The sequence below is a fragment of the Argentina anserina genome, chromosome 6 (assembly GCF_933775445.1).
Source record: "Argentina anserina chromosome 6, drPotAnse1.1, whole genome shotgun sequence".
Classification (NCBI taxonomy): domain Eukaryota; kingdom Viridiplantae; phylum Streptophyta; class Magnoliopsida; order Rosales; family Rosaceae; genus Argentina; species Argentina anserina.
Window position 1 is genome coordinate 8059695 of NC_065877.1, and position 23720 is coordinate 8083414.

Genomic DNA, 23720 nt, shown 5'->3' on the forward strand with positions numbered 1-23720 from the left:
ACGAGGTCGGAGGTCTTCATTTATAAGTGAGAGATTATGAGTTGATTGAGATTATGAGCTGACTAACCAAAGACTAGCTTTGGTTTAATTACCCGTGCCGTTTGTATCTGAGTGGCCCGTGATGTTTGTATCTGAGTGGCAATCATTCCAAGTGTGGTACTAAAATCAAATGGAACCAGCATGCATCATGCTAATTTGGCCTATTTTTCTTGCTGATCAACAGTGGTGTTTTCCTTGGCAGGAGTAGTGGTGCTTTCCTTCGTAGGAGCCGCAGTGGTGTTTTCGTTGGAATGAGTAGTGGCGATTTCTTGAGGAGCATTGTTGTTTTCTTTTGAAGTAGTGGTGTTTTCGGTGGCATGAACAGTAGCGGTTTCTTGGGAAGGAGCTGTTCTTACTTCCTTAGCAGGAGCAGTGGTGATTTCTTTAGGAGAACCAGTGGTGATCTCCTTAACAGCAGCAGTGATGTTTTCTTGGGCCAGAGCAGTGGTTTGTTCTTTTGAAGCACTGCTGATTTCCTTAGCAGGAGCAGTGGTATTTTCTTTGGAAGGAGTAGCAGTGGTTGTTTCCTTACCAGGGGAAATGGTGTTTACAGAGGGGGCAGTGTTATTTTCTTGGCGCAAAGCAATGGTGTTTTCTGTGGAAGGAGGAACTATGGTGATTTCCTTAGCAGGATCAGTGGTGATATCTAAGGAAGGAGCAGTGGTGTTTTCATTGGCAGAAGCACTGGTAGTTTCTTTGGCAGGAGGGGTGTTTACTGATTTTTCAAGTTCATCAAACACCCAGTCAGTAATCTCTTCATGATCTATTGAGTTTTCTCTGCTATCGGAATCAAGTCCTCGATATAATCTAGCCAATTCTACCTTTGAGTCTGATTTTCCCTCCTGCTTATCTGAGGAAGACTCGGATACTTCATCCTGTTTAGAGTGTGAAGACTTGGTTGCCGAAGGTGGATCTAGTTTCACTGATTCTTCTTTTTGATCTAGTTTCCTCTCCTTCTTAAACAACTTCAATGATCCGTCTCGTCTGAAAAATGGAGCCCTGATTCCCAATGGTGAGGTAGACGTGGGAGTTGTACCTATAAACGGCCCATCAGTAGGTGGTGTGTCTGGTTTTTGCGGTGAAGCTTCAATTACCAATACAGGTCTTTCAATGGATTCAAATTCATCTTTTATGCTCTTGAGGTCATCAAAGAGCTCTTTGACTTTCTGTCCATCTTTCCTGCATGTGTCCATGTAAGGTAGTGATGTTCATGTAAAAAAAAAAAACTATAGCAAATAGAGAGATGGTCATGTTATAAACTATGCAGATAGAGAGATGATGGCAGATAGCACATAGAATACCTGTAAATGCCTTCATGTTGAACATAAAATTGCCTTTTCATGGTGTCGACTACACTCAAGGTGGTCAATAACTGACAAAGACATGAAGAAGAGGTTGAGGATTTGATCCTTATTCACCAAGAAAAACAAAGGGAACAAAAGCTTTAAATAGAAACATTGAAGAAAAACAAGGTTATGCAGACTTGCATATAGAGGAAATTAATTAAAATCTATTGAGTCTATGACACAATAAATACCAAAGACAATATATATATATATATATAATGGAAAACAAGGGGAAGAAGACTTGAGCACACCTTGGCTTCCACATCCAGATATTCCTCTTCAATATGTCTCCTTGGATTATTTTTGTTTGAACTTTCATCATCTTTACCAATTGTTATATTTGAACTGGTGTAAATAAAAAATTAGCGGGCTCATATAACTGTTTAACAAAAAATGAGTAAATAAATTAAGAAAAGTACCCTTCACTTAAACTCAATCTCTCCACAAGATTCCTAATGCAGGTGATGGATGAATGCAAGCTTTCCTAATTGTATCAGGTACACCAATCGGAAAGTCAAAATGAGATCATAGTAATAGTTACCAAGTATATGAGACAATGCTGCGGAGAAACTCGTATTACCTTATAAGTAGAGAGAAGATGGATTACCAAATTCACAAAATAGGCTCCATATTTCTCCAGTTCCGCACTAGAACAAGTACATAACCAAATATTGTTTAATCAGTAAATACAATATGGTTAGACACAGAAGACAAATTTGATTATATATATACATATTAAGTTCTAAATTTTGAGGATACATGTATCCAAAGTAAAAGATTGGCATTATAGTAATTTGCCGATCAGTGTATATCAGACTACATACTTGACCTGCTTCTCCTTTTTCTCTGTGTGCGTTGCCTGAAGAACCCAGGTATCTTCCAGAAAACAAATCCAAGTATTGACAACATCAACTTCTGCTCTACATGAATCAATGGATCGTGAAAGTTCATCTTCCTGTGTTTAAAAAACGGAAACAGAACTCAAAGAATCTGTCGCCAGCAATAACAGCAGTAGAAAACATTCTTCACCAATATTTCACACCTTGAGAACATAAAAATCAAGTACTGTAATACCTTTGATTTTAAGTGTACGATAAGCTGATTACTTGCTTCATCAAATTGTTCTCTTTCTTCTCTCGCATTGTGCAGGCGTCCACGAAGAGCATTCAATGAGATAATGACCTACAGAATGTAGAGCAGTTACAGAAAAAGAAGAGGAAAAAACAAAACAGAACTCATTTGCGGTCTACAGAATTGACATGAGTAACAATTTCTAATACCTCTATTTATATTCACAAGACACCCAAAAATCAACGACATACGCATACACACATCAATGCACTAGAGTTTCTTAAAGAGGTCACCGCAAAGGGATTTTCCATTTATCAAAATAATTTACACAGAAGATAGAGAACATGTAAAGATTATGTATTAAGGGATCATCAATATGAAATTCACATATTACAGTTAGTAGAAGACTAGATCTTAAGCTAAACTCCATTAAATTAAATTAATTGGAAATTACTGTGACTCCAATGTACATATAACATACAAGGAGTGACTTTAAGGAATCGAGAAGGAACCTTCTTTAGTGCTTCTTGGAGTTCTTCTCTTTGCTTTTCCATTTGTGCAATCTCTGCCACTAAATCCTGAAAAATGCCAATATACCATAATTTCTGTACCGCAGCAGCATAAAGGATAACAGCCACACAATGGCACTAAGTGGTAAAGAAAATGGGATATAATCATCTTCAACTTAGAAATTCAAGTATCAAGCCTTTAAAGTATTATTTCTGATAAATTATGGCCTTGTAACATAATCTTGATACCATGTCCATGTTAGGAATCTATGGATTTATTGAATTGAAAAGCAAAACAGTAAAGAAAAGAGCATGCAAAAAGACTACATTTTGTATTTCTTGGTTAATAGAGAACAACATAACACCCTATATTAAATGACCTAAACACCCTTATATGGTTGACATTGTGTGCATTAGCACTGGGGGGGGGGGGCGAATCCCCCATACATCATGAGATGGAACTGCACTGTGCAGTATTTACTTATGCATCAACAGATTGACACATGCCACCAACAATTAGATTAATCATCAAAAGTAGGATGAAACATGAAGAAGAATTGAATACGCCAAAGAGTAAAGCGAGTTGTATCACTTTAGAATTTTAATTTACAGATATAAAACAATCATGAGGTGAAACTTTTTATTTAAATTCCGGCATACCTTTTCAAGTTGGGTTACTTCATTAGCTTTAGCTACACGAAAATTAAGAGCTTCTTCTTTCTGATATCTGCTTGAAGTATTGAAGAATAGAATAAAATGAACTTTAATAGAGACAAACAAAATCCAGACTAAGAAAATCAGTATGCCAAAACTAATCCAATAAATTATTGAAGATGCACATCGTAGGAAGTACACTATCTCTATCCCTTTATAATACAACCAATCCTGAACTAGCCTACAAATTTATGAATGTAACTGATAATGTACTTAACAACCATACTTGATAGCAGAACCTTAAAAAATCAATCTTCCCTTAAAACTTCATCTAAAATTATGCACACTGTCTTCTCAAATAAAGAAAGTAAAAAAAATATAGATGCTGACTCATTTGAACTTAATGCTCTTACCAAAGCAGAAAAGAAATTCTAATACTCTTGGACACACATTTATCTTCTCAGTGACTTGGAAATCTATGAGCATAAACTAGAGCACATAAATTGTCCAAAAGAGGAAAAAGAACTAGATCACATACAAATTGGCAAATCAATATGTTTTAAAAGACCGTTTCAGACCTGTGGTCCAAAATGCGCTTTTCTGCCTGTGAGGTGGAATTAGCAAGAGATTCTGATAATACCTTCAATTTTTCCACCTGCGTTTTAATAAAAGAGAGATGATTAGTAATGTGGAAAAGGAAGATTGTTCATCATTAACTAAGAACATGCAGTACTCCTCGAAGGAATCACTCAGTTTCCAGATAAATAAATAAACTATGCCGTTTAAATCAACTTTTTACAAGTTTAATTTCAATTTTGTAGCTTTCTATTCAGCACTATATTTATCCATGCAACCAAGAAAGGCTTGTTCTAAGCCCTTTTACAGTACTCCTCGAAGGAATCACTCAGTTTCCAGATAAATAAATAAACTATGATGTTTAAATCAACTTTTTACTAGTTTAATTTCAATTTTGTAGCTTTCTATTCAGCACTATATTCCTCCATGCAACCAAGAAAGGCTTGGTCTAAGCCCTTTTACTAGAGATCTGCTATGACATCAATTTAATACCTTTTCAGTGTGCAGCTCAGGTGAGTCCCCATTGCTCAAAGATTTCTGCTTTAGTAGCAGAGACTCCAACCGTGAACATAGTTGAATTTCTACGAGAGCTGCTTTTAAATTCTGCAAGGGAAGTAAGGCTTTCAATTTTTATGAGTTGTATACTATTACAGTATTATGTATCACAAAGGCTTTGAAAATTAAGAAATAATTTCATTACAACACAAGTGTAGCTACAAGTATCACTAACGGTCAGATTTAGTTGCAGAAGCATGCAGGAAGTTTGGTACAACTAAAATATCTGACCCGAAATGTTTTTGCTTTCCCTAAAATTTGACCAAGACCATGCATGAGAAAACTAATTTAACGTGCTCCAGAACTTATAGAAGGACCAACAGAAGTGCTTAGTTGTGGATAACATAATAAAATATAGCAAGTGAAAATGTATGTTGTGCTTTTTAATGTGATAAACAGAAGCACCAAGTATTAAATGGTTATTAAATACAATAAAGAGGCATTAATAAAAACGAAAGACAATTTTGAACAAGCATGTATGCATAAAAGGCGAGTGCCTTGCTGAAAAGAAAATACATATGGATACATGTATAAAATTTTTGTGAAATTTGTGCAGTACGGATTTGTTTCTAATGAGGTAGATGTGCGTTGGCCTATGCATACAGATCAAGTGTACCTCTACTGTTGCACCTTTCTCTGCCTCAGATGAATTGTTGCTTCTTTCACTTAAAGGCTGCTGCAGTGCCATCAGCTTATCAAGTTCTTCCCTTATGCTGCAGGCTTCAGCATCTATTCTGAAAGCATAAGGTCATAAAACCACAAGCAAAAGATTAGGTGGTGAGTTGATCAGAGTATATACCGCACTCAGGTATCAATGCAGACCATTTCAGAATCAAAACATGTAGCTGGTATGACAAGGATTTGTTAATCCAATGCGAACAGAGTTTACTTAAACAAAGTTATTAATACACACAAAATCAATACATAAACATTAAAAAAAAAGGTAAACCAAGGGATTAGAGGTCTGATAAGAAGATTGTGTTCTTGTACTAACAATTGATAATCTAAAACATATATCAGTTCCATTCCTACACAGTTCTCAGCGTTTCATTAATCTATTCCAAGATATGATGAAAATCATAACTAGTTTGGACTTTTATAATTATAAGCTTGAATTCCCACATTCACTCACCAACACTACTTAAATCTCCATCATTGAAAGGTATGAATTCACAAAACCATGGATGTGCATACTACTTGGAGTTTCTTTAATGAAGTGCAGACAATTGTGAAATCATACTTAACAACTTCAGAGTTCCATTGGTCCAAAGCATGATGAATGCCTCTACCCATACAGAGAGAGTAGCATATATACCTATATATGAAAGCATATTGCTGATTCATTAAGATTCAAACATGAAATAGACATTTTGACCGATATGTAAAACTACCACCGCATATAGATTATAGAGAAACATAATTGACTTCTCCAGACATAAAATAAGATAACAGAACAGCTAATTTCATTCGATACATATTTACTGCAGATAAAAGACAAAACAAATTTCCTCGACCACCTTGTGAGATCAGCATTTATTTTAAGCCCTGAAATTGCATTTTGAGCCAATTGGAGCAATTCTTCTCGCTTTATCTGAAAAGATGAGTCAACAGGAAGAAAGAAAACTGGAGGGATGAATCTCAATTCGTAACAACATTGCAAAAATGTAATGCTGCTAACTGTTTGTTTAATTATATAAGTTTTAAATCTGCTAAAAAGTAAAACAGAAAATTATCTAAAGACACACAGCAAAAGAAAGTGTGATGCCATGGGATCTCATGCTGAACAAGAAACAGACATATTTGCTGCTAACTAAGCATTCACATGATAATGATATCCAACTCTGAATTATAAATAACTCAAACAATAGATAATAGAATGTAAAAAGTGGACTGAGACTTGGAAATCTCAACAACAAAAAAATAGCATGTAGCTCCATAACCATAAGGAACCAGAAAATTTGACCACACCCGAAAATTTAAATGACCAAACAGCTTCAGTAATGTCAGGTCTTGGGTTTTATAGAGTCCCAACTCAACAGTGAAAATATGGGGCTTTTTGTCTTTAGTATTGTTAATATTTGTAGGCAACATTAACTTTCCTCATGTAAATGCATGTTGAACCGATACAATCCTATACTTACCAGTACTTCATCTTGGTAGGATGAAAGTGCTTTTGCCAAATTTTGTACGCTACTCATCACTACACCATGTACTTCTCTTCCTCCTGTAAGACAGAGCCTGTGTACCATGAGAGTTCACAAGTACTCTTAATATTTTCATCCAAAACAGCAGTTTTATGCATATATCATGGATTTTTTCTTATGTAGTTGTTTGGTCATTGAAAACAATTGTTCTTGTTATTGTATGGACCAATCATATCCAAAGAAGAGATAATGAACCACTATGAGAAAATTAACTGCAGATTAGAGAAATTCACCCATATATCTCCAAAAGTAGCGAAACTTCTTCCTCAATTGGTTCTTCAAGAATCTGAGTCATACAAAAGAGTTAACCTGCGGTTAAACTCCATAAATCAGCAAATTCAAAGCTTACCCATGTATGCAGAATGAAAGGAAAATTAAAGGCAAAGCTGAAAAGATAACGTGCATGTCAAATTCTAGAAATTTCCTGGTAATCTTGATTAACAATAAGCATTTCATTTCAGTTTTTTGTTTGCAGTTCAAGAACCATGTCTTGCTACTCAAGTTAAATTGCAACTATCTGAAAACTTAGTTCCATTCACTTATAAGCATATGATTTGTTCCCTAGCTACTCACTCATCAATTATGCGCTATGCAACATCCATGTGGTCAATTCTTAGATAAGCAAAACCCATAAACCATGGCTACATGCTAAAAAATGATACAGACAATGATACATTATCGGCATTCATGCATCTATAGAAAAAGAAGGTATCCAACATATAGAAAGCACTAACAATAATCTCTAAGCTTACCATGGACAATGTAATCCCTTCAAGAGCTTGGCTATGGAGAAAAACATCTCGAAAAGTTTTTGGTTCATCTCCCATATCACCATCAACATAATAAACCTGTCTCAAAAAAAAATTATTAAAAGTTACTGCCTAATAGTCTTATATCACCCAACAAAAAAAAAAGCTAAACTAATCAACCACAATATACCCAAAATGCATATCTCGATCATACATAAAATAAAGAAAGCAGTGGTTATGATCAAGGTCTAGAGTGCGCAGGGGGTTTACCCACCAGGGTAGGTTTTTTCGGGGAATCGGAGTTTTCATCGGAAATAAGGTGATCATCAGAATTCTTGTCCTCATTGCAAATGGCGGTCAACCTCTCTATTTCTTTAAGCGCAACCAACCACCTTCTCAATAGCTGCACTCTCTCAATCCCTCGACACGAAACCGACACTTCCTCCAATCTTTTCACTGTCTGCTTAAAGCTCTGTAAATTCCTTGGACCCTGTTACATTATTCAAAATGCTGATATTCAAATCCAAGGTGCACATAAGATCAAAACAAAATCTCATACGAAATGGTGAGGAAATGTTACGAACTTACGATGCGATCGGGGAGGATAAGCCTGGCGCCGCCGGCGACTGCATTGCCAGCGTGGAGGACGACGGTGTCGGCGTAGTTACGGACGGTGCGAGTGAGGGTCCTTGCAGGGCCTGCTTCGACGGCCAAGTTCACCGCATTTCTTAACCACGACATGTCATCCACTCCCGAATGGAATAAGCTCTGTCGACAGATTTGGCTACAGCTTGGACAGCGGAAGAAGAAGAAGAAGAAGAAGGGTTTCTTTCTGGGAGCATGGAGAGGTTTGCGGGCTTTTGTTTCGCGTCCCCCTTTGGTTTTTTGCAATTATGGGCGCGCAGGACTTCTCGGCAGATTGAGCGCTTCACACATCACCACGATGTCGTTTTATTATTTTAATTCGTAGCTTTGATCAATCGATTGTCGTGAGACATTTCTTTTTAAGTAGCAAATTAATGAAATCAATATCAGGATTACGCATTACAGTATATTTTGTTTGGAAGTAAACGGAGCAAGTATATTAGATTAAATCAACCGTACTAGGTCAGTCAAGCGGAACTGTTCGAACACAACTTAATTTACAATGCACTACACCGTGAAACACATTCAAATAACTATGAAACTACAAAATTAAAACTTCCTCAAAAAGAAAAACTACTGCTCAAACTTGTAAAGTGTGACATATTTACCATGAAGCAAATGATGAGATTAACATGTTAGCTCAAACTTGTTACTTTTTTAAAGATAAACGAAGGCCATGTTAGTACTAGTAATGTCGCGTTTCCAATATAACCCAGAATATAAATGTTATTTCTTAAATAAAGTCAGTTAGGATTAAGGGGAGGTTTCAAATGGGCTGTCAAATGACCCAACCCAATAACTTAGGTATACAAAGCCCTAATAGATATAAGCTCCAAACCCAATACCGTACATTAATCAAGCGTTATTGTAATCGAGCATCTCCAACAGTGAGAGCTATTTTAGTAGTTAAATATGACTAAAAATGACTATAGCTAACTGATTAATTAGCTATGTTCTAGCAGATACTTAGACTCAAATTGAGTTATAAATTGAACGTTAGAAAATTTAGTCAAAAGTTATTTTTTCTCTCAACCCTAACTAAATTTAGCTATACTTTTTAGCTAAAACTAAACTTAGGTACTTTTTAGCTATTTTGTTGGAAATCAAAGTCAGCAAAAATTTAGCCATAAATCAAAATATTTTTAAAATAGCTAGTCTCTTGGAGATGCCCAAACGATCTCATTGAAAACCAAATACTCAGTGAATACAAGAAGATGTATTTAAGGGTCAAATGTGCAGATAATGCATTACTGTTTCTACATGCTTCAAGCAAAACTTGATTTTTAATGTCAATGGCATTGAACCATCTCCCTCGAGATATTACAGATATTACATATATTACATGATTTGTGCCCACTAGATATTTTGTCACACAAGCTAATATATGTCCATAAATGAAGAGATTTAAGAACACTAGTTTAAATGTCCCTAATCTAAATGTCTTCATATCCCCTATTTCTAGTGAGTAAATACCTAAAATGGTACTTATACTATCGCAAAAGGTACTTTTTGGTACCTACGAATTTATTTTACTTAAAATATTACCTAAACTATTATTTCGTCACTTGTTATGGTACCTCGGTTAAATCTTTTGTTAAATCGTTGATGTGGTGTCTATTTGGACTGTTTATGCTGAATAAGAAAGGGCAACACAATAATTGTATACACTGATGATTAAATAAATCAACATGTTCTCAATACCGATATGAAGACGGCACAATTCATCTTGAGTCAATTTTCAGAATCCATTCGTTCTCTCCTTCTAAATTTTTTGAAATCAAACTTGAAAGTGGATATAGTTGGAGATCTCAACCATGATTGAATATTAGAGAGAATTTAGGATTTTCGGGGAACCCAAATATGACTGTAAGTGTCTAAAATTGAAGCATGAATGATCGATTTTCGTTATAATTTTGTTTATTATAGGGTATCTTTATTGATTTGAGCATGTTCTAAATCTTTTGATCTTGTTGTTGATGTCTATGTTGTGGGCTCTTTCGTGTGGATGAACTTGATATATTGATGGGTGGTGCAATAGGCTTTATCCATAGTTTTGACTTTATTAGGCTTTGCTTAATTGTGATTATAATTATATGATTCATCTCACTGATTTGTACATGATTGCGATTTTATTCTATTTGTTGTCGTATGTTTTTTGTGCTTCTCCCTCTCCTTAAAATCAATAAAATTTGGACCACATGTGAGAGTGTGACACTTGAGATACACCTTGGAGGAGATTTTATAAATGTAGGTAATGAGCGGTTTGACTATGTGTGAGGGGAAATTTGCTGGGTAGAATGTCTTGATCCAGATAAAATCAGTTAGGTGGAGTTGAATGCATTTGCTTGGAGGTTGCCTTCAGTCCTGTATTGGTTTAAGAATCCCACAAAGTATGTATTCTTGCCAATATCAAATGACACAGATGTTGTCGATATGTTACGGTTGTTGCCTGATTCTAGAAAACTAGAGGTGTACTTTGTGGGTGGAGGAACAAGGCAGACAAAATTGTGTGAGATGGAAGATTTAATACAAAACTTTAAGGAAATTATATCACACACATAGTTCAAGAAAGAGGCAAAGGTTATGCCCTTTATGTTATAGGCTATGTAGAGCTTAGCATGTCAAAAAATCTTGAAGTTGTTCATTTTAGTGGAGTTGAAGCAGACATGGCAGAGGTTGAAAATATTGTTGAAGATGAATTTGTTGACAGTGACTATGAGATTAGGCTAGAGGATGATCTTGAGTTTGGTGATGTCAATCGTAATGTAGATGATCAAGAGTTTGTAGCACATGTTGATGATGAAGACATATTAGAAGAGTTTGGTCATATGGATTTTGCTGAGGAGATCTCTGACCACTCAAATGACACTGAGGGTTTATGTAGTTTAATAGAGAGCTCTGATGCAGATCATGGTGATAGTGAAGTAACAAGTAAGAAAGAAAAAGAAAAGGAAAGTTAAAGGGAGGACTTGGGTACCAGAAAGAGATCTAAAGAATCCACAATTTGAAGTTGGTTTGGTGTTTGCTGACTCTACTCAATTTAAGGATGCAGTAAGAAAATTTGCTTTAAAGAATGGTTACAACTTAACCTTTCAGAAGAACACAACATTGAAACTTGAAGTCATATGTGGGAAAAAAAAGGGAGGAGGAAAGACATAGCATGCTCATTTTGGATAGATGCATCATTTATCTCTAAGAAATAACCTAAGATATCAATTAAGACTTTGCATTTGGAACATATGAATTGTTCAGTTGTTGACAGAATCAAGTTTTGCACAGCCACCCTCATTGCAAAAGAATGTTCACATGTTTTCAAAAATGACCCTTACATTTTACGAAATGGGTTTCAAGATAGGGTTAGAGATTATTACGGGCAAAACATAACTCATAGGCAAGTCATAAATGCTAGACGACTAGCTGCAAAACTAAATGAAGAAAGTGAGGTAGATCAGTACAACATGTCGGAGTCATATGCTAGTGTGTTAAAGGAGACCAACCCTAATACTACTAATGATGATTGAAATGGAGGAAACTATTAGAAATTTTTTTATGCATGCAAAAGGGGATGGAAAGAAGGTTGTAGGCCTGTTATTGGGTTTGATGTTTGTCATATTAGAAATAATTGTCCTGGACAGTTACTCTCAACTATCAGGATATATGTAAATAATGGTATGTATTCAATTGCCGATGCAGTTGCTGAGATAGAAACTAGAGAGATATGGACCTTGTTTATGGATATTCTAAGTGTTGATTTAAAGATTAGAGATGAAAATGGTGTTATGTTTATGTCTGACGAGCAAAAGTGTTACTGGATGCAGTAGATGATATAGTACAAGAGGCTGAACATCGGCATTGTGTGAGTCATCTACATAACAACTTCAAAAAGAAAAACCTTGGACCAATGTTGAAAAATCTATTATGGCAAACAACAAGAGACTCTACCATAATTTGGTTCAACAGGCACATGTAAGAAATGACTAATATTTCGGATGAGACAGTTGAATGGTTGGATCGTCATGATTCGCCTAATCATTGGAGTATGGCACATTTTGAGACTGAATACAAGTGTGATATGCTACTTAATAACCTTTGTGTTATTTGCACCAAAACAACAGGTTGGTTTCATATATTTTTGTGCTTTTATATACTATTTGTACGTGTATAATCATATGTATCATTGACATTTGTATATACGATGTGCCTAATATAATATTATTATTTGTATGTATATAATCACATATATATAATCAACATTTGTATGTACCATATGATTAGTTTAATATTCAACACATATTTTGAAGATATTAGTGTTTCCAAGAGACCTCCAAATTCAAGTAGGATATCAAGATCCACTGTTGGTGCTTCATCTTTGCAACATACCCAGCCAATTTCAAGAACTTTGGCTGCCCCAACATCATCTTCACAACCGGCTTTCAAAATATCAAAGCAACCAAGCACTAGAAACAAGTCACAGAAGCCAACAACTAGGCCATTGTGGGAGTGATTCATCTCACTAGTATTTACACTAGCAGAATATTTTTGCTTCTTTGTTTTCATGGTCAACCATGAAATATTTTGTTATGTACTACATATGTCCAAGTTATGGCCAATAGATTGACTTTTATTAGTGCTAAAGACATGCTATAAATTGGAGTTGTATTTTGTTTTGGGTATCAACCGACAATAAAAAACGAGGATATTAAAAAATATTAGAAAAAATTATAACGGAGGGAAATATGAGTTGACGTAAACATGTATAATGTGTAAGAATGTATAATGTATAATGAAAAGTGGGAATTAAAATTGTGCAAGATTTTAGTGGGAACATGTATAATGTTGAAGGAATAATAGTTTAGGTACCATTTTCAGGTAAAAAACATTTGTATGTACCAAAAATTACCTTTTGCGATACTCATTTCTAGCAGTGTCTCCAGATTACCGCTCTCTAATCCGATTGAGTTGCGTAGCCAAACAATGACGGTCTCTCGTCCTCCACCCACAATTTGCAAAGTACTACTTTAGAGTCGCTCCCTTGCAGCACAGGTTTTTCATCTCGAGATATTCTGAAATCAAGTACTCCTTAGACCTGGAGACGCTTTTTTTAGGTGCCAGTTCTCTTGTGAGAAACCACAAATTCGAGTCCAAGCTGCCGGGACAAGGAAAGATCTTGCTGGGCTCGTGCAATGGTTTGGTATTTGTAGCTCTTAATTTTTATCACATAAACTATTATGTCTGGAACCCCTCCACCGGATATGTCAAGCCTTTGCCTGACCCGGGTTTTAAGTCACGAAGAATTATAAGTTTTCGTTCTGGATTCGGTTATGTTTCGACTACTGACGACTACAAAGTCATTATAGCGGCTCGTTTTAAAAGAGGCGATGACATAAGTGATCTTTTTGGTAAATACGATGATAAAATCGAGGGTGAAGATGATGACAACATCGAGGTCAAAATCTTCTCAGTGAGAGCCAACATCTGGAAAGCACTTGAAAGAGCCCCCATATTCGAGCCACTGGGTCTGAATCGGTGGCGACTCATGTCGGCTTTGTTATATGAGACACTACATTGACTCAAGGATGATAAATCAATTGTTGCTTTTGATTTGGAAAAGGAGGTTTTCGGGGAAGTGGTGTTTCCTGTGTCTGACGACTTCTTTCTTATGAGATAAGTTAGGGTTTTTTTCTAAGGGATGCATGTCTGTTTCGCTCCAGAGGGACTGGAACAAAGATAATATCGAAGTCTGGGCCATGAGAGAGAGTAATTATTCTGTGTACTCGCCACACCATGTGACACTGTCATGTGGTGTACCAATTTAATCATATTACTCTATGGTATAATTAACATGCACGCTGTGAAAATGACAAAAGTTTATGTACATATAAGAACCAATCAGAAACAATCACAATAAAAAATGAACCGATAACATCAAGGGAATACGCCACGTGAGATATGTGGCGGGTATATATAATAATTTCTCTATGAGAGAATATAACATCTGTGAAACTTGGACTATACTCTTTTAAGTACAAGGCACCCGATTGGGCCAAAAGCCAAAAATACCATACGAACCAGTACTACCCATCAGCAGATGAGATTTTTATCTTCTTTACAAATGGTGATACAACTACCCAGGTTGAATCTGGTGTCAGTTGGGACGAGTTAATGAAGGCTATTAATGGTCGACCATATGGCTGCCAGAGACCGATGTATGTTTCAAAGGTCTGATGATGTCATTGAATATGTGGAGAGTATACTCTCACTTGATCGTTTTTGAAGATGATCGAGGAGGTCCAATTGATCTGTGCTAGCTTAATTGTTTCCATTGTTTTCTGTAGCGTAAGCATTAATAGTCGGTAATATATCAGATTCCAATCATGAATATTTTTGTTATTGAGTTTGAGTACCTCTTTCCAGAGGGTCTTCGAACCCAAGTATGGTTGATATCTAGTCAAAGTGCCACAACCAAAACTTATTGCATAACATAGACTTCAACAAGTGTTCAATAAGATGTTCTTTGATACATATTGCTCTGCTAGGGTTTGCTCTAACCGCAGCAACCAAATCTCTCGAAACCTATGGCTAAGGCCAACAACTCTTTTCTCATGTACCAGGCCTCTTTAATCTTTTTGTACAGTTCCATAAATTTTTCTCATGTCAAAAATCTTTAAAAATTGAAAACTTGATTAAGTGTCCATGGATACAGAAAGATACACTATCTTTTTGCCCCATCAACTTTAATATAAATTATTCTCATGTGCCAGGACATAGAAAGTTGAAAACTTGATCAAATGTTCATGGGTACAGAAAAATGGCACCATATATATCATTGACTTTTTCATAAACTTTTCTTATTTATCAAGTTTTAGAAGGTCAAAAACTCTGATCAAGTGTACATCTATCTTTTTGTCCCCATGGACTCTTTCATAAATATTAGTGTGCATATGACAAATAAAGTGTCTTAAAATATGACCGCCTCATAAGATGACTTTGTATTTCTCACACTTAGAAACGCTATCGTATTTTTTTTTTCATATGCTATGCTTTAGAGAGACAAAAACTTAAACAAGTATCAATAACGACATAATGGACTGCAACTCAATTTTTAATGTGCCTAAGGCCTATAAGTTTGTCATAAATACGATTACTTGTATGGTAGTGTTGTATTCTTGGCACCACATGCCTCCAACATAATATCTTTTAAAGTTAGGTCTTGAAAACATTGAAATTTATGACATCATCGACTCATATTTAGTGTGATTAAGACATCTATAACTTAACTTAAAATGCGATGGCTTCGTAAAATTGAGTCATATTTCAAGATTCAAGGACCCATATCGTAATTTTGTTTTTCAAATGTTAGGCCTTAGAAACACTAAAACTTGAACAAGTGTCAGTTGGGGCATAGAGTGATCATCATCGACTGTTTTTCAATTTTCAGGTGTTTAAAAGCCTATAACTTTTCATAAAATATGTACAATAGCCTCATAACATGTGTTGTATTCCTAGTACCACAAACCTCTATAGTAATATTTTTCAAAATGTAGGCATTGAAAACATTACAATTAAATCACACCACCATCAATTCTTATTCAATTTTTAGTTTGCCTTAGGTCTCTATAACTTGATTAAAAATCCGAGGGTGCCATAGGTTTTGTTGTATTCCAGGCAAAACCGGCCGCTATCATAATTTTTCTCATTTGTCAAGCCTTAGTAAGTCAAAACCTTAATCATGTGTCCATTGGACAGAAAGATCCCCGTCGACTCTTTCAAAAAAAATCTCATGTAGTCTTAGAAAGTTGATAACTTGATCAAGTGTCAATGAGTACAGAAAGATAACGCTATCTTTTTGTCTCCATCGAATTTTTCATTAATATTTCTCATGTGTCAGGCCTTAGAAAGTTGGAAACTTGATCGAGTGTCCATGAGGACAAAAAGATGGCGCCATCTTTATGTCTCCATCGCCTCTTCCATAAATTTTTATCATATCCAAGGCCTTAATAAGTCGAAAACTTGATCAAGTGTCCATGGTTACAAAAAGATGACGCCATATTTATGTCCCCATCGACTTTTACATAAAAAAATTTCATGTGTTAGGTCTTAGAAAGTCGGAAACTTGATTAAGTGTTCATGGGTATCTCCATTGACTTTTTCATAAAATTTTCTCATGTGCCCGGTTTTAGAAAGTCAAAACCTTGATTAAGTGTCCATGAGAAGTGAGGAGGACAGAAAGATGTCATCATCGACTCTTCCATAGATTTGAGTGTGCATGTGACAAACAAAGTACCTTAAAATATGATCGTCTTTATAAGATGACGTTGTATTCCTCATAAAGATGGGAAAAATCTTTCCAAAACTCAACAGGAAAAATGGTTACAGTTATTCTCGAATACGAAGGGAAAGTTCTCAAATAGTTTTAGTTATGGTTACAGTTAGGTTACCTATTAATTAAACACGAAAAAACAAGAGATTTTGGGATGACAGTTAATAATTAGTGTGTGGGTTTCCCTATTTCATAAGGATAAATAAGCGACTAAGTGAGCGATAGCTTAATCTGAACGGTTTAATTTTCTAATTTCCAGCTGGAGACCGAAGTGAACTAGGAAAGTCACCTTCCTCAGTTGCTTATAAATCATACCCCCGCTCAGTTCTCCTTCACTCAGATAATGATGATGATGATGAAACATGAAGAAGCTTGCAACAGCAGTGCCCAACTCGGAACCACACTGAAACTCAAACTTAAACTGAAACGAAAGTCGCCAGGCCAAGACGCTCCACAAGGCACCGAGAAAATCGAATTCAGGTCGTCTGTGAAAGTTGACGGGGGTACCTCACTCGCGGTTGGCAACCAGATTCAGAAGCAAGCTGATGCACCAGCATCTGAAACTCCGGTTAAGAACTTTGATCGGCTTCCAACTCTGCTTCAGATTCAATCGATGCTCAACAATTCTGGTGATGAAGAATGGCTCTTTGAGAAGAAGGTCAAGAAGCAGAGACGATCTTTTTCTTCTAAAGCTAACCAGGATGATGAACCCATGCCCGGTTGTGAAAGTCGGAGTTCGTGGCCACCAAAAGCACACTGGTTGCCTCAGGCTGGCATATACGCGTTACCGTTCACCGTTCCAGTTTAGTTTGGTTTTGCCGGTTGCCCATTAATTTCTCATGGAACTGAAATGTACGTTGTACGTAGTTCAATTATTGCAATTCTATCGTGGATTCTATAAACATATGAATACCTGGTTTTCGCCAACCTTGAAGTATTTTCACCGCATCTTATATTATATCAAATTTGGGTGAGTTCTTCAAGTTGAGAAATGAAAAGGATTCGAACAATGCCATAACAGAACAATCATGCCACTACTCGTAAGATGAAAAAGGGTACGAGTTTTCGCCTGCATCATAGCATTACTCCCCCTTTGACCTCCTATCCAAGTATATGGTCTGTTAAGATGTTGAGCACTTGAGCTCCCTTTTACCCAGTTGTTTCTATGAAAAGTTGCAGGGAATTTGGAGGAACTCATAATGAATTTCAGCAAAAACAGAGCTGTTCTTTCCTTAACTGTATTGTATAGAACATCTTTTCTAAACATAAACGAAGAGATTTTTGAATGGCTAGTTGATATAGGAAAGAACATACACCCACTCAATGCATCAAGCTCATTCGGTTTGCCTTGCAAATAAGATAATGAAATAGTGTATTCGTTAAGAGAGCTTTTCTGATTATCAAAATTCCACATTTCTATTACAAGTACAGAGTCAATGGACCCCAAATCTAATAAGTGCAACTGATCAGTTCTGTGCATAGATTTGAAGATCAGGAAGAACGCCAAGTGTATGATTCTCTTTTATTGTATATGCTCCTCCAAGCCACTAATGTTGGCCAAAAGGGAAATGTACGTTTTCTCTTGGTCAAAAACATCACTGTAGGTCAACTTCAGGCAATGGCAGTTTCCAATAGTTCCATGAGTTAAAGTCTTCCTGCAAATGTTTTCGAAACCAGGTTTATATCAGATACAAACCATAGTAATGCTCACCTCACGACAGAAAAGAAGCATGTTACTGAGTCATTCATGTGGCCAAACTCAGAGCAAAGGAAGAGTAGGTCAGAGTTGCGAGGAAAGGATGCTAACTACTTAAAACGTTACCTGCTCAACCAATGAAGTTGGAGGAAACATGTCATTGACAAGAGTATGTAAGGATGTATACGACTTTACATCACCAGCACGATGATGGCTGATGGCCACCTCACCCTGCCAATCAATGAGAAAGTTTAGCCACAGAAAATGAACTTTGCGCTCTATCCTTTTAGAAGACAACAGTGAGAGATAAAAATTAAAAACCTTGGGATTGATTATAAAAATCTTGCCCTTTGGAATTCCAATTTTTCTGTAGCTGAGCTCATCTGTATCTCTATTTCCAAAACCTGCATAAAATGGATTGTAATCCTTGGGGAATAGTTTTTTTATGTCCTGCAGTATATGATCAACACATAAAATAAGAAAATCATCCGAATGCAAAATTAAAACTGTGAATTCGAACTAACGTTGAATTTTATTGTCATTTACCTCTAAACAAGCAATTTTGAACTCATGCGGTGCTCTTCTTACAACTGCCATCAGAAAATGGATGATTACAAACTAATCAACAACAGCAAGCTTACCTATTCTTCAAATTCTTTTATTTTTTATTTTAAAACAAACAAATTAAAAAAACAGAGAAACCCAAAAAAAAACTTCAAAGTAGTTATGATCCCATTCATGCAAATGATAAGTCATATCTGGTGGTGGCGGTATAATGTATATATAATGTAGATACCACATGCTCTGTATTTGGGGTCAATGACATAACAAATGGTCAAGTTAGTAGCGTACGAGGAAAAGAAATCATCAATGAAAGGTTTCAGTATAGTTAAAGCAGAAACCAAAATACAGAGGGAACGTTATAGGCTCATAATGTCAACAGCGAAACACACACACACACACACACACACACACACACACAATATTCCCAAATTAGTCATTCAGCCTGGCACCCCACTATGAAGGTAAAAAAATCACAGATTTGACTGAAAGTAACCTACCAATTCTAAATTATTTTATTTTTGTGGTAAACTCCAACACTTATAGAACATACCTGCAACATTCTTGCTAATCTAGTTTTTCCATCATCTATATGGCTTTCATTTTCACAGGGACTCGTTAAATAACAGAAAGAGCAATCACAGTACAAAATCAATGTGGTTACTATGCAAGCTGAATTCTGAACATGTTAAAGAGATAAGCTCACCTTCACGAAATAATGAAGGAAATAATCCGTCAGGTGAGATGACAACAGGTCCACTGGGTAAAGCTTTTCCATCCTGCAAGTACAGAATATCAACATGCTGATGCATCCAACAATCTCAACAATGCAAGCCTTATATAGCCCTTTTACCATAAATGAAAGTAACCAAACTTCAGTGATGTATTAGAATCACGAGAACCTCTTTAGTACTTTAGGTTACCTGTTTTAGATTATTTAGAAAGCTCCTCGTTAGGTAGGCCTGTATAATTGCACGCGCACTCAAAAACAGAAGCTGATAACCATTTTCCTGTAGTTGAAGCAGGCCCCATTGTTAGATATCAATTTAGAGAAAGAAAACCAGCTCATTTCATGATGATGTACAGAACTGTTAGTTGCAAGGGTCCAACAAAGGAAACACGAGAGCTCATTGAAAATCAAGTTTATAGCTCAAAGTTGCCAAAACATTGAAGTCTCATTAAATTCAGTTTGAATATTGAGATTTTCAGGCCTTTATTCAACATAACGTTAATATCATCAGGAATAGACACAAGCAAGAAATGTACCTTAATTGCAGAAAAAAGTCTAGCCACCCCAGATTGTGTCCAATCCTTACCGACTAATGGCATAAACTGACCTAAAACATCAGACCTGTAAAGATGTATCAAGGTTAAAGTTGCAATGAATTAGCATTAACATCAGCGCAAAGGATCATATCCTTTTTATGGATTTTTTTTTCTTTTAAATCCTTTTAACCCCAACAGATTTTGTACATTTCCTGTGCTGTCATACAGTAGTTCAATGGGTTACTATTCTGGCAATAGATCAGGTTATCTTATGGTTTTGCCCAATGGTTCTGGGTGGGAAAGAAAATCACAACTATCAGCATAGCTAAAATAATAACATCAACAATTGAAGACATATTACGCAAACAGTAGCCTTACTTGGTAATAGTTCCATCAACATCAGAAATTACAATACGTGCATTCCATTTCCATAGATATATATGTGCATCTACCTGGTAAATATAAGCATTAGTCATGTATCAGGAATCTCGAACTTTGCATGATATTGTTCCGATATATGAGAGCACCAAATATTGACAAACCTGTTGTGGTCCTAAAACTCTTGTAGAGAAACTGAAAGTTATCACATTTTGGCCTTCTTTGAGATTTAGTGATGCTATCTGCTCAGTGGTGGGAATATTTGTCCTTACAAATTGCTTTTGAGGGGATTCAAGAGTTGCTTCAACATGAGAGTTATGCAAACTGGATTCAGAATCAACAAATTCCTCCTCATTCGAAGAATTACTGCTGGTGTGCTCAAGTGTTTTGACCCTTCGGAATGGAATAGCCCACAGCCTCCATCTGCGTCCAGAAGGAGTTGAGGGTTTTTCTGTGTCATCTTGTTCTACAGGTATTGCATCCTTGCTCTCTAAAGGTAAATTTAGACCAAATGCAGCAATTCCAAGAACAACAGGAGCTGCTTTCTCCCATGAAAAGTATCTATCTTTATATCTGATGATCAGGTTCTCATTTTTTATTATCGCAGTAGCAGAAGAACTGAAATCCTCTGCAGAAACACGACGGGCATTAAAGGCTTCAGCAGCAGCAGTCACGCCCATACCTGCCCGAAGTTCATTCCTACACAGTGATATCTCAAACCCTGAAAATTGCATAATAAGTAAACAAAAATAAGATTCCAAAATCAAGCAGAAATATAGATATTCAAAATGTTAGAAGACAGTGGAAGCCAGTGGAGGGTACTTACTATGGCTTGAACAAACTTGTGTTATTTCACTGGGAGATGATGATCCAGGTTCTGTTGACTCACTTTTACTGCATTCATCTCCGGCTGCATGTCTTTCTTCATCAGTCTCAATCTTATCAACTTCTACCAATGCATTGCTGACAGAGTGTACGGACACACTATCAATACTGACTTGTTCTTCCTTCTTTTTGAAACCATTGCTGACAGAATGAGTGGAAATGATATCACTACTGATTTGTTCATCCTTCGCTTCAAGATCAACGCTGGAATGAACAGAACTGTTGTCAACACACATTTGTTCATCCTTCCTTTCTAAGTCATTGCTGACAGAATGCATTGAAATGCTATCAATACTAGCCTCAGATGCTCGTGATTCATTTCCCACTTGTAAATCTGGAGATATATTGTTATCAGGTAGAACAGAACCACAGGAAGCAGGCAAGCCATCATTCTTTTCTAATTCAATAATACCAGCATCTAGAGTCTCTTGAGTCTTTTCTGCTGAAACATGAGCCTCAAATGAGGAACCCTCATCTTCAACATCATTTTTACCCCCACGATTGGCCAGCTCTGTTAGCTCCAAGCAGCTCCCGTTAAGATCTGCCTTCTTAGCAGATACATCTTCTGAATCGCTGTGCATCTGAAGATCCCTGTCCTGGCTTACAGTCGAAGAAACTTGACAATCTTGTTCTTCTTTTCCTTCACAAACTTCAAACTGGTGACCAGAAGCATTGTTATCTTTCCGAGTACTGTGAACATTGCCCGCTGCAATGCTAGTTCTAGGCACATCCAGCTTACTAATATAATCAGCGGCCCAAGCATTCTCACCCGAACTTAACTCCTCATTTCCTTCACAGAAATCAGTCTCTTCACCCGGGCCCAGATTAAATCGAGGGGTGTCTAATCGCAAATTATCTGCATTCTGTTCTGATGCTGAGATGGGAGCAGTCAATACATGACCATCCACACTCACCAATATAACTTCTGGGCTTGAAATCTGTGATTCCCCAAGAAGCTCAGTATCAAAATTATCATATCGGGATGACCCATACTCTGATAACTCAGCCGAACCTTCCAGAGAAGATTGATCATCTTGAAATTCATAAAACTTGCGATCAACATCAGATTCTGCCCTCTCTAACCTGTTTGCACCAAAGGAACCACAATCATTCAACACTGCAGAATCAGAGACACTATGTTCAAGTCTAGGATGGTCAAGAGCCCCAGCGTTCTGATCATCATCCTCCCGTTTTAAATCATCCAAATCAGTCCCATCTGCCTCACTTCCTTTGCTAAGATCAACCTCCTTTATAAAGTAAGCCTCACCCGAGTTATCGAGATACATATGGAAGTTGGCATCGATGCCATTCACATTTATCCTAACACACTTCTCAGCACCTTTCAGAACACCCTGAAACTTTCCAAACCGAACATACCAAGGTGTGCTTCGAAATGTCCCATCTTGCTGCTGAACAACAATGACATCAACTGCCCCGCCGAAAGGATGAAAGGGGGTGGCAACAGAGTAAACACCTTGGGAAATTAGGCTCCCAACTTTGCCAACCACATTCATCTGGTCAGTCTATCCCACCTCTCTAAATTTAGTGAAACCCCAATTAACATCTAAAACTCTAATCTCTAATCTTCGACTATGATTATGATCTGCATAACATAAAACAGAACCATAAATCACACAAAACAATTTACTAATCGACACAATCTACATACACGAGTGCAATCAAAACCCATTATGAAGTGATTGAAACATTACATCCCTGTTAGATTGCCCAACTGGGTAGACAACTTTTCCTATTTCCCATTATTCATCTACAAATTTGAGCTTAAATATGCTCAAAGTTTCGAACTTTACGAGTTCAGGGTTATCAAAGCGAAACCAGAACCAAGATTCTCCAATACATAAATCAAAGAACAGAATCAAACCCATGAATTGAGAAAGGAAAATGCATTCAAAGCTTCAATCTTTATGCATGAAAATCAAACAAGGTAAATATAAGCTATATGATTGAGGGTGCTGAACTTACCGGCTTGACTTGGCTGAGCAATCAAACAGCTCAAAGACTCGAACTTTCTTCAAATGTTGATCTTTCTTGGGCTTCTGAGAAATTGAGAACGCTGTGCTCTGTCTTGGGTTGAAGCCAGTGCAAGGCTTTTGAAGCTTTGGGATTTTCGGTTGGGATGTTTATTAATTTGGATAATAAACCAGGCAGGGGAATAGCCATGGTGTTAAAACCATTAAATAGGTACTCCTGGAATGGAAATAACAAAATGGTACTGTTCATCAGTGAAATTACGGGGATGCTTCGC

At 36.6% G+C, this 23720-nt stretch overlaps 2 protein-coding genes across 3 annotated transcripts; both read right to left on the reverse strand.

The window, feature by feature from the left end:
• Window positions 1-200: 200 nt before the first annotated feature.
• LOC126796796 (uncharacterized) lies at window positions 201-8444 on the reverse strand. The gene is made up of 18 exons (XM_050523521.1): window positions 8292-8444; window positions 7978-8193; window positions 7707-7802; window positions 7188-7240; window positions 6892-6988; window positions 6268-6341; window positions 5367-5484; window positions 4688-4798; window positions 4198-4274; window positions 3626-3692; window positions 2969-3034; window positions 2460-2567; window positions 2210-2340; window positions 1966-2032; window positions 1805-1869; window positions 1637-1730; window positions 1341-1411; window positions 201-1218 (listed from the first exon to the last, which is right to left on the reverse strand). Exons 1-18 carry the CDS (start codon window positions 8442-8444, stop codon window positions 201-203), a joined length of 2682 nt encoding a protein of 893 aa, XP_050379478.1.
• Window positions 8445-17992: 9548 nt separating this feature from the next.
• Window positions 17993-23599, reverse strand: LOC126800957 (phosphatidate phosphatase PAH1). Of its 2 annotated transcripts, none has more exons than XM_050528391.1 (11): window positions 23438-23599; window positions 21396-23057; window positions 20734-21290; window positions 20570-20643; window positions 20192-20276; window positions 19849-19935; window positions 19632-19704; window positions 18911-18954; window positions 18686-18814; window positions 18491-18595; window positions 17993-18323 (listed from the first exon to the last, which is right to left on the reverse strand). In XM_050528391.1, the coding sequence occupies exons 2-11, from the start codon at window positions 22966-22968 to the stop codon at window positions 18264-18266; spliced, it is 2787 nt and encodes a 928-aa protein (XP_050384348.1). In that variant the 5' UTR covers window positions 22969-23057; window positions 23438-23599; the 3' UTR covers window positions 17993-18263. The 2 variants fall into 2 exon arrangements, with proteins under 2 accessions (XP_050384348.1, XP_050384349.1); XM_050528392.1 differs by having other exon boundaries at window positions 20570-20639; window positions 20730-21290.
• Between the last annotated feature and the right edge of the window lie 121 nt (window positions 23600-23720).